Consider the following 17279-nt stretch of genomic DNA (forward strand, 5'->3'; position numbering starts at 1 on the left):
TTTCTGGAAAAAGCAGGGTAATGGGAGAAGAGAGGCTGGGGTGGGATATTTCTCTGACAGTCATAGTCAAGGGAATGCCTCACCACTGGGGACACTGAGCAGAGCCCTGATTCTGATGCAGGTCCTGTGATTAGCTAAGGTCATATGGTCATATGCTCTGAAGCAGGGGGGTGGCCAGTGCAGTTGGAGAGGCAAGAGGTGCAGCTAGAGAGGTAGTGGGAGGGGTCAGAGCAGCATTTCAGGCTTTTACTGAGTAAAATGGAGTCAGGAAGAAAATCACAGGTGGTTTTAGAGCAAATGGGTAACATAATACAAACTTTACTTTTAAAAAAGATTGCCATGGGGACTTCCCTGGTGGTCCAGTGGTTAAGAATTGGTCTTGCAATCCAGGGGACACTGGTTTGAACCCTGGTCAGGGAACTAAGATCCCACATGCTGCAGGGCAACTAAGCCCGTGTGCCACAGCTGCTGAACCCATGTGCCACAACTAGAGAGCCCACACACTGCAACTAATGAGCCCACGTGCTCTGGAGCCCGTGTGCCACAACTAGAGAGAAGCCCACACACTGCAACGAAAGATCCCATGTGCTGCAACTAAGACCCGACACAGCCAAAAAAAAAAAAATGAAAAAATAAAAGATTGCTCTGGTTTCTGTTTTAAGAATAGATTGTGTGATGGGGGTGGGGGTGGAGAGGAAGGTGAAGGCTGAAGCAAGGCAACACTCAGGGAGGCCACTGCAATATCCATCTGATGGTAGCTTGAAATGGGATGTGGTAGTGGAGGTGGTGAGAAGTGGCTGGATAATGGATATATTTTGAAGGTAGAGGTAAAATGGTGGAGGTCAAGCATGATTTCTCAAGGTTTTTGACCTCAGCCCCTGAAATAGTGGTCATTTACTGAGTGGGGGAGACAGCAGGAAGAGCAAATCGGGAGACAGGACTGAAAGAAAACAAGAGGAGATGTGAAGTGGAAGGTGGAAATGTGAGTTCTGAGTGTAGGGAAGGCATAAGGTCTGGAGATAGCAACTTGTAAGTCGTCAGTCTGAATGGAATTTCAAGACATGAGACCAAAAGACCATGGAGGAATGAATGCCAGATTCCTGGGGTCTCCAATACTGAAAGGCCAGTAGAGGAGGAGGGACCAGCAAAGGGGATGGAGAACTGAGGCAAAAGAAGAACCCAAAGTGAGTGGTGTCTGAAAGCCACACGTGCAGAAAATAGGATGTGACTGACTGTCAGTTGCTGTTGATCAGGTGAGATGAAGACTGAGAATTGCAGGACTACATTTAGTAAATCTGGAGGTCTCTGGTGACCTTGACAAGAGCTCTGCCAGTAAAGTGGCTGGAATGAGAACTTGTCTGAAGTCTGTCAGAGGATGGGAGGAAAGAAAGTGGAGACGGCAAATATAAACAGCTCTAAGGGAATTCTGATCCTTAACCATCTTTCTAACGGAAGTGAGACTACACTTGTCTATCTTAAATGATTAAAAAGACAGCAAGGAAAAGTCCTAACAAGGGCTGCATCAACACATTATAAAGAAACTTTGAGCAGAACATGAGAATTAAGGACCAGGAGTTCCTTTTTAGCATGATAATTGCTCATCAGGTGCACTGCCAGGGAAGGTCTTCATTACTTACACTCTCATATGTAGGACTTGAGGCGAGGTTTTGGCTGGTCCTTTGGACAAACCTAGGATAGTGTGATAACACAGCATGATTACCCTACAGTGAGATCAAAGATGCCAAAAGATGAGTTTCCTGGTCTAAAAACAAAACCCAAAATGTACCTTCAGACTACACAAACGTATTAATTTTATATATCAATAAAAATTACCATTGGTTTTAGTGCCCAGCAGATCATGATGCCCAAATACCAAAGACAGTAAAGATAAAACCCTGTCCCCAGGCAGTGGCAGCCTTGAGACCCTGGAGTGTGCACACTATACCAGTGACAGCAGAGCCTTCAGTCTTTGCATGAGCGTAGCTACCACCCCATCGTTTCCTAAAGGATGAGGCAATGCAGAGTAGAAGTTAGGAAGGGGGGACAGTTTGGAGTAAAGTTGGAATAAACACACTTCACCCTGTCTCTCCCACCAAATGCAGCTATAAAACATGGACAGGATGCGTGGAGCAAATATTTGAGAATTGAAAAGTAAACACTAGTTACAGGCTGATTGGGAAAGAAGACTAGAATTTGAGTATCAGTGAAATGTTGGTGAACTTACCATGTTCTGCCCCTCTGGTATTCCCTAACTGGAATGCAGTGCAGCCTAAAACCCAAGTGGGCAGTGAAGACAGAGCTCCAGGAGAAGCCTCTCATTCTCACTCAAGGAGCAGAAAAGGGAAATCCTAATGCTCAGAGAGAGTGTGGAAATCCCCCATCCCTTTTCTCCTCTTTGTTCTTTCACACCCCAAACCCTAGGCAATCCCAAGGTGGCTGCAGTGACAGCAGAGGCAACAGGGACCTACAGGGGCTTAAAACTCTGAGTGAGGGGAACCTTCCTCTCTAAGAGGTAGAACTGTGATCCCAAGAGGATATGGCAAACCTCTGTTATTTCTTTTATCCCTTCTGTCTTGCCATTTGGTGCCCAACACAAGCATAGTCAAGGAAATGCATGGCATAGTAAACCTTCAGCTTTTTGACTGGAGAGCCAAAAAAGGGCGTCCCAGGAAAGCAAAGAACCAGAGAAATCACAAAGAGGGAGGAATTCAGGAAAACAACCTTAAAGTTGTTTATGAAACAACTTTATGCATCTATGCATCCATGGCTGATCCCAATAAATGCCAAAGATGTTGAGAACTGAACACACAGCCTGCTATCCAGACCTTACATGAATACTGGGTGGCACACATGTGGGACAGGTCTCAATGGCACTGCCAAGGCTTTGAAAATTTAACTGACATCAGAACCGAAGCACACAGAAGGCAGGCTGAAACTGTGGCGTAAACCTCATGAGGTTGTTTGCCTACTAATCAAAACATCAACATTCTCAACAGGATTTAGATAAGATGAAGTGTCTCATATCATTAAAAATGTCCAAGATACAATCCAAAATTACTATGCCTATGAAGAACTGAGAAAATTTAAACTTGCAAGAGAAAAGACAATCAACAGTGGTTGACATCCAGAGTACACAGATGCTGAAATTATCTTACAATTTTAAAGCAGCTATTTATACAAATGCTTCAGCAAGGAACTGTGAACACTCTTGATAAAAAACAGGAAAATAGAGTCTCAGCAAAGAAACACAAGATTATAAAGAAGAGCCAAATGGGAATTTTAGAATTGAAAATTTCAGTAACTGAAATTTTTAAAAAGTTACAGAATGAGCTAAACAGCAAAGTGGGGATGACAGAGGAAATAGAGTGAGAAAAGCAATGAACAGAACCCTATGGATCTATGAAACAATGACAACAGATCTAACGTGTGCCATCAAAAGTCCCAGAAGGACGGCAGAAAGTGTGTAGTGCTGAAAAAAACATTTGAAGAAATAAAGGCTTAAAACTTTGCAAATTTGGTCAAAGACAAACCCACAGATTCAAGAAGTTCAGTGTAATAGGTTGAGTCGTGGCTCCCAAAGAGTTATGTCCTTGTCCTAATTCCTGGAACCTATGAGTGTCACCTTATTTGGAAAAAGGGTTTTTGTAGATATAATTAAGGACACTGAGATGATGTTCGAGTGGGCACTAAATTCAATGACAAGTGACCTTAAAACAGAAAAACAGGAGTGGGGGGAAGGAGGGGCTGAGACACACAGGGGAGAAGGTAATGTGAAGGTGGAGAAAGAAAGTGAAGTGATGTGGCCACAAGCCAAAATAACAAAGGAGTGCCAACACTCACCAGAATCTTTAAGAGGCAAAGAATGGCTTCTCCTCTGAGAGCCCTGGAGGGAGACTGCCTTGCTTTCTCTCAGACTTCTAGCCTCCAGAACTCTATAAAGAGAAGTTCCTGTGGTTTTAAACCCACCAGTTTGTGGTGTTTTTATGGTAGCCACAGGAAATGAATACACTCAGTAAAACCAAAAGACAGCCATGCTCAGACACATCATAATCAAACTGTTGAAAATTAGAAGAAAAGTTCTTAAAGCACAGACAGAAAAAAACAACACAGAATCAACAGGGGAAATTTTGAATGAATGTTAGCTTTCTCATTAGAAGCCATTTAGGCCAGAGGAGACTGGAGCAATGTTTAAAAACTGCTGGAAGAAAAGAACCATCTACCCAGAATCCAATGAGAATATCCTTCAGGAACAAAAATGAGAAAGACATACTCACATGAAATAATCTAAGAGACTTTCACTGCCAACAGACCTTCTCTAAAGTAATGCTAAAAGAAATTCTTCAGAGAGAAGAGAAATTGTACCAGAATAGAAGGAAAGCAACAGAAATGGTAAATATTGGGTAAATATAATAGACTATTCTTCTCTTCCTGAGTCTTTAAAATTTATTTGAGGGTTGCAAGCAAAAACTATATTATGGAAAAATAATTGTATAATAATTATACATTGTCTGGTTGTGGTTTTCTAACATACATAATACATACAGTAACTATAATTTATATTATTAAAGGGGAGCGCTGTATGATAATAAGGTTTCTACATTTCACTTCAAATGGGAAAATACTGGTTTTAAGTACCCCCCAAAAACTGTAATTCCTAGAGCAACCATTCCTCCCCTCCCCATATATACACTACACAAAGTTACAAAATCACGATAAAATGGAATATTGAAAACATTCAAATAACCTAAAGTATGAAGGAAAGAGGAAACAGAAAAAAAAACCCCACACACCAAAGGGAACAAATAGCAAATTACACAATGCTAGACCTAAATACAAACATACTAAATGTAAATGGTCTAAACATACCAATTAAAGACATAAATTATTAAAATACATAAAAATGCACGACCCAACCATATGTTATCAATTAGAAACTCACTTCAAATAATTAAGTTAAAAGTAAAAAGGCAGGGCTTCCCTGGTGGCGCAGTGGATAAGACTCTGCCTGCCGATGCAGGGGACACAGGTTCCATCCCTGGTCCAGGAAGATCCCACATGCCACGGAGCAACTAAGCCCATGCACCACAACTACTAAGCCTGCACTCTAGAGCCCGTGAGCCACAACTACTGAAGCACATGTGCCTAGAGCCCGTGGTCCACAACGAAGAACAGCTCCCGCTCACCGCAATTAGAGAAAAGCCCACGTACAGCAACGAAGACCCAACGCAGCCAAAAAAAAGTAAAAAGGCAGAAGATATACCATGTGAACACTAATCAAAAGAAAGCTAGAGTGGCTATATTAATATCAAAGTAAACATGAGGGCAAAGACAATTACAACGTATAAAGAGGGGACATTACATAATGATAAAAGGGTCAATTCACCAAGAAGACAACAATCCTGAATGCAAATGCACTTAAAGACAGCTTCAAATACATGAAGCAAATAATTTTACATAAACTTTTCTAGAAATATCACATACTGTATGACTCTATTCAGATGCTATTGTCACAAACTATAATGATAGAGAACAGACTGGTGGCTGCTGGGGGTTGGGGATGGGGATGTGTGACTATAAAGGAATAATAGCATAAGGGAGCTTTTTGGGATAATGAACTATTCTACATTCGGACTGTGGGGGTGGTTACATGAACCTATGTATATATGTTAAAATACATAGAACTGTACACCAAACAAAAAAAGGGTCAGTTTTACCATACGGAATTTTTTTTTTTTTTTTTTTTTTTTGCGGTATGTGGGCCTCTCACTGTTGTGGCATCTCCCGTTGCAGAGCACAGGCTCCAGACTCATAGGCTCAGCGGCCATGGCTCCCGGGCCTAGCCGCTCCACAGCATGTGGGATCTTCCTGGACTGGGGCATGAACCCATGTCCCCTGCATCGGCAGGCGGACTCTCAACCACTGCGCCACCAGGGAAGCTCTCGGAAATTTTTAAAATAAAATTAAAGTGCAGAAAGAAAATAAAGAGAGCAGGTATGGAAATCAGATCCACTTGAATTTGAATCCTCTTTTTGCACTAGTTAGCAGCCTTGGTTTCTTCACTTGTACAGTGAATATTGGGGATACCTATCTCATAGGCCTGTAGGGAGCACTAGTAAGTAATTAGTAAGCATTTCTTATTCTTCTTAGCCTATGGCCTGATACTAACTGGGCTATAAATATGACCTGTGGCTTTATCCCATCATCATCGCTTTTCAGGGATCCTTTCTGTTATGAATAATTCCATCACTCATTTGTTCTGTGATGATAAATTAAACTGCAAACACAGAGAGGTGGAAAAATCTCAAGACTGTAAGATATTCGGATGGCTGATTTTGCCACTCATATGTAATCTTTGGCATATGATTTAACCCAGATTCATGCCTTAGGTAACTTTAGCGCTTTAATTTCCATCACTAAAAAACTGACTAGTGATACTTTCACTCATGTATCAATATAAGCTTCTTCTGAAAATCAGAAAAAAATAGATACAAAAGACATAGTCTAGAAAACAAAATATAGATGTCACACATTATTTTTTATTCCAGTAAATTCTAAGAACTATTATAATTATTTTGATATCTGGAACTTGGGCAGACAATTATAACAGGGTTTCTAACGATCAGCCGATCACTGCCTTATGGTTCCCCAGAGACATTTTTTAAAACTAAAGATTCTTGCTACTGAATCAGAGTTTCTGGTGGCCAACAATTCTACTGTTCAATAATCACTCAAGTGATTTTTATGCACCTTAGAGTATGAGATCCACAAAACTAAGCAGCTGTTAGCTAGGATTTGATCTTTGTGAGTTGTATAGACAGACATTTTTTGTAATGGGATTTCATCTTTATGGTCAATCTTTCCCAACAAGATTTGCAGAATAAAGGAAAACAGAATCAGCTACTTCAGACCACATTGTTTACTAAGCAACTTCACTGGAGTTCTGCCTACAACATTTCAACATTTACTTGCATCACAGCAATCAAGACCAGAGGGAGTCAAGCTAAGGTAATGACCCAACCTGGTGGTTCAAGAGATAGCCATGTCCCAGCACATGAATCTTTCCTTTCTCTCTTCTTCCCTTACACTTTTTTTTTTGCTTTTTTTTTGCTTTTTTCCCCAGTTTGATTCTCCTTTCTCTTCTCCTCAGTCTGCCCCTCTCCTTTTTAATATAGAAAAGTAACTAAAAAATATCTAAGTCCATTGACATAAAAACACAGCCAAGACATGCTGTTGAGTGAAAAACAAAAGCAAGGTTCAAAACAGTATGCATAGTATGCTGCCCTTTATTTAATAAAGGAGAAAAAATAATTCATATTCTTATTTACCTAAAGACACTTTGGAAGGATAAATAAGAAACTAACAAAGGGGTTTCCCGGGTGGGAGTAGGTATGACCCAAGGGAGGGCAAGAGGCAGGATGGGGGTGGGATGAGATCAAGTATTGTCCTTGTACATCTTTTTATATTGCTTTGATATCTGCATCATGGAAATGTATTGCCTATTACCTAAAATACATATATTTAAAAGGAAAAAAAAAGAATATAATAGGCTTTGATGGAAGGCAAATCTAACTTCTGTTTATTTTTTTGCTGTTTATCTGCTCCATCCTGCCTCTTCTTGACCTTAGGTAACCATGCTTTTTTTAGGTTCTTCTGCATCTTTCTTATGTTTCTCTATGCAAAGAGTGGCAAATATTAGCATATATTATTTCTCACTTTCTTATACAAATTTGAGATAGTATACACACACTACTTTGCACCTTTTCTCATTTAATAATAAATATATTGGTGATTGTCCCTCACATAGAGGGCCTACTTTTTTCTCCAGAAGTATAATAATATATTGTGTAGATGTTTATTTAACCATTCCCCAAACTGAAGGGTACTTGAGTTGTCTCTAATTATTAGCTATTGCACAAATGCTGTCAAGAATAATCTTGTAAAGACCTTATTTTGCATAAATAAGCATAAATTCCTAGACTGCAAGTTCAAACGTAAATGCATTTATAATTTTAATAGATATTGCCACTTGCCCCTCATAAAAACTGCACAGTTTTGTGATAGTATCTGTCTCTCCACAGTTAACAAAGCATGTTAACAAACATGTAGACTACTGCCAATCTGTGAGGTTAAAAAAAGTCTTATTCCAGTTTAATTTATATTTCTGTAACTGTACGTAAGGCTGAGCATCACTGAGCAAAAATATGTTTCTAAATCATCTGTATTTCTTTTTTGGTGAACTATCAGTTCACCAGACCTGCTACTTAATCGCTACATGAACTTCTATTCCCTAGGTCTCAGCCTTTTTTCCTATAAAATGGGAATAAGGATAATAGCACTGATCCAAGAACTTTTGAAAAGATTAAATGCAATAAATAAAAACAGGTCAGCAAAGTGCCTGCCACATAGCAAGTGCTCTGCAATCTGTGTGGTCGTTTCTGTTCCCCCACTTTGTCTTTGTATTTTTCCTACCTCCTGTTACCACTAAAAAAATAAGAGAAACAGAGAATTTATGGAAGGCTTGCTATGTACTGAGTGCTATACTAGGAGGTACATACAGCATTGCACAGAATCTTTTTAAGAATCCTAGAGAGTATTCTTAGAAGAGAAATGAAGGCTCACACTGGTTAAGTTTCTCATCCAAGGTCACACAGCTAATAGGAAGCAGTACTGAAATTCTAAATCAGTTATGTATGATTCCTAAGTCTCTACCTTTTCTATTATGTCATGTTTTCTTAAATACGAGGAATCAGAATGAGATGGAATTAGTTCTGGAGTATTACTGACATACTTACAGGGGTGTTTCTGTGTTTTCTGAGGCTAGCAAATCCACCTGTGGATGAAGACTGGGTTTCAAGTTGTTTGTTACAACAGGACTTGTAGAGCTGAAATCTAGAACACAAAATGTACTTATTGCTTGGCTCTAAAACATTTTGTCCATCAGTTCTGTTGAATTTTCTGTTTTTTTTTTAAAAAAAAAACACCAAATTAAGGAGATTGAGATAGTTCTGTCACCGTAAAATCGTGGGATTTCCTCAAACAGAAATTCAAAAACATCATTTATGGCAACTGGAAAGAGAGAAATTCCCTGCCATAAAAAGAGGATGTTGTAAAGGTAGCAAACGTTATTGTGTTGGGTTTTCTAAAATCCCAAGCTGACTCACAATGGAAGGGATTTTATGTCTTATCCTGTCAAGCACAAAAGTAAAAAGCTATGGTATATATAGAGCTCTACCCTCACCTCTCCAAACTCTCAAGTTCCCATAATCATGAGACACCCCAAAGAGAATAATTATTTCCACCCCCGCTCTGAAAATGCCTGATAAAAACTCAAGAAAACTCTTCAATATAATGGACTCCAAACATCCCACTGGTCTAAGCAAGCAGCCAACATTTTAGAAATGGGTTAAGTAATAAGAAAACCACAAATTGAGTGATACTGACTATTCTGATTCTAAAAAATCCTGCTAACATAAAAGGAAAACAAACTGATTTTAATTTGGCAGAAAATTCTGGATTTCAGCATTTTTCATCATCTTTACTTTGTAATTTACCAAAACTCTTTGGGAAGGGTAATAGGAGACAACAAATAAGACAGATAAGGTAGGTAACCCTAAGCCTACAGTGCAACATCGTTCATTTACCTTCACAGAAGACCATTAAAGCAACAATTGCTCTCACTTTATAAAGTAGGAAAGTCTCTAAGGTGGGTGGCTAAGAGGTGCCAGAACTGGGATTTCAACTTGGACTTCTCTGACTCAAAAGCTTGTGATTTGCCCTCCACATTTCGCCATCATGAGGCCTCATAATTCCTGATTTTGTCTATATGCATCAAATATTCCCCTTCCTGATGCTATAGTATGGCAGAGAAAACCAAAGATAATAGTGAGTGGGTTCACAGTAGGTTTAAGTATTGGCCATGGAGCTGAACAAGCTCTATAAGCAGGCCAGGCGAATTTGTCAAAATACTAAGCCAGTGGGACGAGTTTCAAGGACCTCCTCCGCCAGACACATCCCATTCCTGTACTGGGTGTGACCTACCATTTGTCAAGAAGTACTTAAATCTCCTGATATAGTTCTCTGATATTCAAACTGACTTCAGTTCTTCTCAGGTTCCATTTAATCAAGAAACCAAGAGAACTGTTTCACATCAAGCTCTTCCACTGGTCTGAAAAGGCCCATGTGCTTATTTACTTAAGTCTGAAAGCTGAGCATTCAGGGTGCTGAGTTCTCCCAAAGTGGCCCTATGCATCAGAGGGCTGCGACTCAGGTCAAGGAGATCAGAGGATGGGGCAGAAGGTTCACTGGTAGTCTGAAAACAAAGCAAACAAAAACACAATTTAGAAAAAACTATGTCAGGCAGTTTGTCACAGCTTTCTCCCCAGACTTTCCTTTGGAGAAAGGAAGATCCTATTTGGAAGTATCCTGAGAGGGAACTCTCCATTCAATAGACAATGCTAGTACTAATCACATCTCGCCACTGACATGGGTCCCTGCTTAATTAGAGAATCTTCTTATGACCTCTTATCAATAACTCAATGAGTTATTAAGGCAGATACTCTACACTACTAAAACCACTCCAAATCATTAATGCATGTCTTCTCTTTTTTAAGACTTGTTTTATATAAGCTTTGCTCCTTGCTGTAGAATTCATAAAATTTTCAATTGTTTATTTTATAACAGTTCTATTTACTTACATTGGCATCTTCCCTCTGGTTCTTATTTTGCTCCAAAATCCTTTGTTGGTTTCGAATGAACCTGTTTGAATTAACAAAATGCAAGTCTTTAAAAGAAAACAGATATGAAAATGCTATAATATTTAACAGAATTATTAATGTGCAAATATTTAGGGATAATCAGCCTCATCCCCAATTCCCAATAAAGTACTTTAATAACTTTTTCCCAGTTTATAAAAGTAATAATGCCTTTAAAGAAAACTATGAGAAAATGGACAAATATTACAAATATGAATAATTCCATAATCAAGATATGGTTCCTATTAATATTATGATATACTTCCTTCTAGTATTTTTTTCTGTAAGTTAATCTATTTTAAACTTAGTTGAAATTATACTTTACATAATTCTGTATTCTAATTCCATTATGTTCAGATCATTTTTCTAGTTATTCAGAAATACAACTTATAGTGGTTGCATACTTAACCTAATGAATCACATATATAAATATTCTCCTTATTCTCAAATATTTGAGTTGTTTCTAATTTTGCCAAAATTATCAAAAATGATCATTTTCCATAAAATTCACATACAATTAACATATTTTCACTGTTTAATCTTCATTTTTATAAGACACTTGACACCTAACAATATTACCTTTTACAACTTTGTTTTAATTTTACATTGTTCGTACACTGTGGGTAAAGGAGAAGCAGTTAAATAAATAAATAAGAGAATAGGTTTCAAAGAATAGTGAAGCTGAAAGCAGAAATCCAAGGCACAAGTGTCAGTATTATTACTGAGTAGTTATAGGACCACACATATGATCCTCAGTTCTCCATCTACTCAAAGAGAATAGCAATATCTGAACCATTTCCTCAAAGTTATTCTCAAGGGCGAGATACAGACATAATACAGGTGGATGAATGTGGAAATGCTTTGCAAACTAAAAGCTGCTTTAGAAATACATAGTATTACTCTTACGACACATTGATTCCATGAACCTAAACACTTTCAAGTCTAAAAGCTCATACTGAATTAAAACATGACTTAGGTTTAAGGATTTTCCCCTTTCTAACACACGTACTTCTTCTTCCATCTACTCATGGTATTGGCTTCCTGCATGCTAGCTAGTTATGTGCAAGGTATGAACAACCTTCACAAATCAAGCCTTGAGTAACAATTTCCGTTACCTTATTTGCACAGCTATTCCCTGGATGTAATGAGTGGAAACTTCTGGGGATTTTGGAATAGGGTGAATGTATTTTGCCTGTGGGATGGATGTGAATCTTTAGGGAACAGAGGGCAGACTGTGGTGAGCATGGTAAGTAGGATGATTCCCCTGCCAAGATATCCACATCCTAATCAATGGAACGGTGAATATGTTAGGTTAGATGGCATATGGAGTGAAGATTGCTAATGAGTGGACTTTAACAGGGAGATTATCCTGGACCACACAGATGAGCCCAGTGTAATCACAAAGGTCCTTAAATGTGGACGAGGGAGGCAGACGAAGGAAGCAAGAGGGATACAATGTGAGAAGGACCCGACCAGACAACTTTGGCTTTGAAGATGGAGGAAAGGGGTCAGGAGCCTAGAAAAGTGGCATAAGTTGCACAAGTTAAGGAAAAGATTTTCCTCCAAAAAGGAATGCAGCCCTGGTTCAAAGCTGAATCAGAAAAAGCTGTTCACAGAAATAACCCAGTCTCCTGATATCAAGACCAGATAAACACACATTCCCCCTTGGAGGAAGCTTTTAGTAAGGGGTCTTATGGTTTGTAATAGAATTCTCCAAAATGAAAACCATGAGTCAGCACTCTACTGAAAACCATATGGTTTTCCTTAGATATCTTCCCATTTACAAAGATTTATACCAACCACCCCCCCCAAAAAGACCACACAAACAACAAAAAAAAACCCAAAAAAAACGAAGGGCAAGCTTTGCTCAGTGGTAAGGGAACATGGTCACAGGGCTCACATCTCTCCCTTGGTGCCCTGTCACCTCTTCACAGAACGGCCGCTCTCCCTGACAGTGAGATAGTGAGGGAAAGAACTTATTTTGCAGCTGTGGGTTTTACTTCCCTGATTCTCTTGGTTCATTCACGATGAGTGGGGAAAAAAAGTCTAGACAATAAATTAGAAGGCTCACTGGGACAAGAAGAGGAGGAGGACAAGAAATTGATATTTAATGTGCTAGCACCCAGCTAGGTGCTTTAATATACATTATCACATTTAATTCTTAGAAACAAACAAATAAAATAAACAAACCCTCTCCAAATAGGTAGTATTATCCTCTTTAATAAATAGGAAAAAACCCAAATCTTAAAAAAAGTTAAGCAATTTGTCCAAAATCATCAGTAAGACTTGAATCCGGACCTGTTCACCTCCTTCCCTTATGTCACACTGGTCCCATTCTTCATCTGTTGGTGGGAAATATGTCCACTAATTCCAGGGAATTCTCGACAGAAATGGTTCCCCTAAGGGCGTCTTGAAATGTCACTGTAACTAGGAGGAAAACCTCTGATATTTAGCAGGTAGGGGCCACATAAGGGAAAACTGCCCTACCCAAAATGCCAATACAACTCTTATTTGAAACAAGGATCTAGAAAAAGTTTGGGGATCTCAGAGACTCCAGAATTTCTATGCTAGGAAGGCCTAGGTACAGGTTTGGAAAGAGACCAGGAGACTTGCCTGAAGCTATGTTTGTATATAGCACTTCTCATTAAGACTGAGGAGAAAGCCACCTGTCAAGCGAAGCATGCTGCCGCTCTTTGGGGCCGGGTTCTAGGTGCCAGCTCTCTCCCCAGGCCTGTTGTGCCTTCCCATAGCTTCACAACCGTATGTGCTCTTACCTGCTCCTGGTTTAGTCAACTCCTCCTCATCCCAGAGTTCTCAGCTTAAATGGTACTTCCTCATAGAAGCCTTCCTGTCCTTCTTCTGACCTGGATTAGGTCTGGCTGTTATTCTCACTAAACAGACCTCCTATTCACTGCATTTATTTCACTTTCCAAGTGTGTATATTTATATATATGATTGAAGGTGTTTTCCTGACTATAGGCTTGACTATAGATTACAATAGGTTATAAAACTATTACTTTGGGGGCTTCCCTGGTGGCACAGTGGTTGAGAGTCCGCCTACCGATGCAGGGGACACGGGTTTGTGCCCCGGTCCGGGAAGATCCCACATGCCGCGGAGCGGCTGCGCCCGTGAGTCATGGCCGCTGAGCCTGCGCGTCCGGAGCCTGTGCTCCGCAACGGGAGAGGCCACAACGGTGAGAGGCCCGCGTACCACAAAAAAAAAAAAAAAAAAAAAAAAAGACTATTACTTTGATGAATGAATAAAAGACTTGGAAACAACTTAAATGCCTAATAAGTGAACTGTGAGAGAAACGTGGACCATTATGCAGCTATTAAAAATAATGGTTTAGCCAAAGCATTTAAGAACATAGGATACACAAATACTGGTTTTACGGCAAAGAAAATCAAGGGAGAAACAAAAGTATATGTTCTTTATATGATCACGACTATAAAAAAGTTTAGAAAAATACTAAAATGTTAGAAACAAAATTATGAGTACAGTCGACCCCTGTATCCACAGGTTCTGTATCTGTGGGTTCTGTATCTGAGGATTCAACCAACCTCAGATTGAAAATATTTGAAAAAGAAAAATTCCAGAAAGTTCTAAAAAGGAAACTTGAATTTGCCATGAACCAGCATCTATTTACATAGCATTTACATTTACTAGGTATTATAAGTAATCTAGAGATGATTTAAAGTGTACAGGAGGATGTGCATAGGTTATATGCAAATACTACACTATTTTACATAAAGGGCTTAAGCATCTGTGGATCTTGGTATCCTTGGGGGGGGTTCCTGGAAACAATCCCCTACAGATATCAAGAGATGACTGTGTTTAAACTTTTTGCCTTCATACTTTTATGAATGGAATTTAGAAAAAAAATCTGTGTTCATATACAGCTTATCCTCACTGGCTACTCTGGTTTTGTGTAGACTATTTTCTCCATATAAATATCCTCCTCTCTTCTCTTTACCATTTCCATGTTGTTCTCCACCTCAAACTTAGGGTAAACCTCACTTTCACTACGACTCTTTGTTTATAGCATTGGTCTATTTGAGAGCTTACGATGTGCTCAGTGCAGACAACATTCTGTGATTAAGATCCAGGCCCTGCTCACAGGGCAGTACGTGATCATTGCTTCACTGCCCATGAATGCCCCTCACACTGCTCAGGCACACGCTCATTCCTGCAAGCCATATCACACACTCCCAGAAGAGCAGGACCAGGATTCCCTATCTTGGGAGGAAGGCAGCCATGTCCAGAACTTATTCCTGATCTTTCTGAGTGCTCACCTGTAGGCACTCTAAGAACACAGAGTACCTGGAGGTTAAACTAGCACTGGAGGAGGGTCGGAGAGGGCGTGCCACTGCTCACCTCTCATATCCAAGGATGGCGTTATTCAAATCCTCATTCACCTGAATTAGCTCAACAGTGACATCTTCATTCTCCACCACTACAAGCAGGTCCATGATCCTCTCCTGCATCTCCCGACCTGTCTTATAAAGTTTCTGTCAAAGAAGGAGAGAGATTGCTTCTTCAGTGCTAAAAAAACAACTGATTTGCCAATCTGTATACTACTGTGACCATCTCCACACTGAGTCACCTATGGGAGATTACCAAAGTATTTAACTATGGACAGCTCATCCTTTCTCTATGAAGGATATCAGAACAATATTTTCCTCTAAAAATCAAAATGGGCATCATAAGGACAAAAATGTACACTGCATGTAATGCTGGACTAGAAATCAGAAGTGGTGTACAGGAATTCTAGGTTTACTACTTATTAGCTGTGCTGTGTTAGGGAAAAAAATCACTTGTTTTCTAAATCCGTTTACTCACTTGACAAGTGAAGAATATACTACTTGCCACATCTACCTCAAGGGGTGACAGAAAATCAAATGAGGTGTATAATGAGGAACTATATAACTATAAAGAACTACATAAAACATACAATGCTATTGTTGTTATTTGTGGTAATAGAAGAAAGTAGTTAAAATGCATTTATAGCAGTATAATTTTCTTGTTATGTTTTACTTAAACATGTAACGTTTATAGTTACAACATCACATTCCAAGGTAAACTGAAGCAGGATTAAAAAACTAGTCATCAATGCCATTTTTATTTGGACTGCCTGGAATCACTGTATTACACAAGACTCTACTCCCCAAACCAGCTTTTTCTCATAAGCATCAGAGGCACCTACAACAGACTTACTGACTCAGAATTGCCTAGGCTGAGAGTTTGGGAATTTACACTTTTTAAACAAGCATCTCAAAGTGTTTCTTATGTACACTGATACTTGAGAACTGCTATCTTACAACTTACTTTCTCTTAGGCAAACCTCCAGTAAGCCTGAGGAGCATAAAACTGGTATTAATATTCCTTCAAACCCACCCTGGCTAGAATTTGTCCATGTAATAATACATTAACATCAGGCAAGAACACAGGGAAGCTCTCCTTTCAAAATGAAAGCAGCAGAACTTGCTAAATCACAGCACTATTACATTATCTGATCTTTTCCCTCAAGAAAGACAGACTTAAAAAAAAAGAAAAAAAGACCTGCTGAAAAACTTACACTTCCCAAAACCATTTAGAATCTCAAACAATCTATCACAAGATTTCCAACAGGAAATCTCTAAATAAATAAACCAAACCACTACTAGCTGGCATTTAGACTCAGAGGTAAAGGCTACCATACCTCCACAAAATCTTAACAGAAGTATTTAGAAGACAGAAGAAAAGGGAAAGGAAAAAAAAAAAGTGAGACAGACAGATGACAGACTCTAGGTTTTCATACTTGCACTGTGCAACCAGAAAAATTGTCCCGGTTCCTAATGATGTGGTCACTGTCTGCAGCAGTTGACAAACTTTTCCTTAAAGGTCCAGATATTAAATATTTTCTGCTTTGTAGGCCACAAAGCCTGTGTTGTAACTACCCAACTCTGCCAAGGTGAGAGTAACCACACACAGTATGTAAACAAATGGGTGTGGCCACATCCTAGTAAAATTAAGTCAGGTGGTTGCCAAATTTGAGTCACTTATGGTCCCCTGGTAGAGCACAAAGAGAAAAGACTTTAGACTCAGTGATCCAAAGGTCTCTCCCATCTACATACCTGATACGGGATATGGTTAAAACTTAGCCTCAGTTTACTTTTTTATCTGTAAAACAAGGATAACAACCATCTTATAGGGTTGTTGTCGGAACAGAAAATGATGCGGTTGAAACCCACGTATGGCATACAGGGTAGTCAATGAATGTATTATGGTTGCCTAAGGAGGTGTCCCTAGCAGCTTAACTAGCAAACTAATATTATACATTCCTGGGACTTCCCTGGTGGTCCAGTGGATAAGACTCTGCACTCCCAATGCAGGGGGCCTGGGTTCGATCTCTGGTCAGGGAACTAGATCCGGCATGCATGCCACAACTAAGAAGTCTGCATGCCGCAACTAAGACCTGGTGCAGCCAAAATAAATACATATATATATATTTTTTTTTAAAAAGGAAAAAACTAAGAAGCATTTGGTTA

The 17279-nt window shown here is 39.3% G+C and overlaps 1 protein-coding gene across 2 annotated transcripts in view; it reads right to left on the bottom strand.

The window, feature by feature from the left end:
* The window catches only part of TOM1L1 (target of myb1 like 1 membrane trafficking protein), a 52580-nt gene that overhangs the window by 5517 nt on the left and 29784 nt on the right, over positions 1-17279 (bottom strand). For both annotated transcript variants that reach the window (XM_059997164.1, XM_059997166.1), the window contains exons 8-12: positions 15127-15260; positions 10695-10755; positions 10192-10309; positions 8793-8889; positions 1638-1689 (exon numbers count right to left, since the gene is read on the bottom strand). In XM_059997164.1, the coding sequence (XP_059853147.1) occupies positions 1638-1689; positions 8793-8889; positions 10192-10309; positions 10695-10755; positions 15127-15260 (462 nt within the window). The remainder of the gene's footprint in view (positions 1-1637; positions 1690-8792; positions 8890-10191; positions 10310-10694; positions 10756-15126; positions 15261-17279) is intronic.

Source organism: Delphinus delphis, chromosome 19 (assembly GCF_949987515.2).
Source record: "Delphinus delphis chromosome 19, mDelDel1.2, whole genome shotgun sequence".
Taxonomy (NCBI): Eukaryota; Metazoa; Chordata; class Mammalia; order Artiodactyla; family Delphinidae; genus Delphinus; species Delphinus delphis.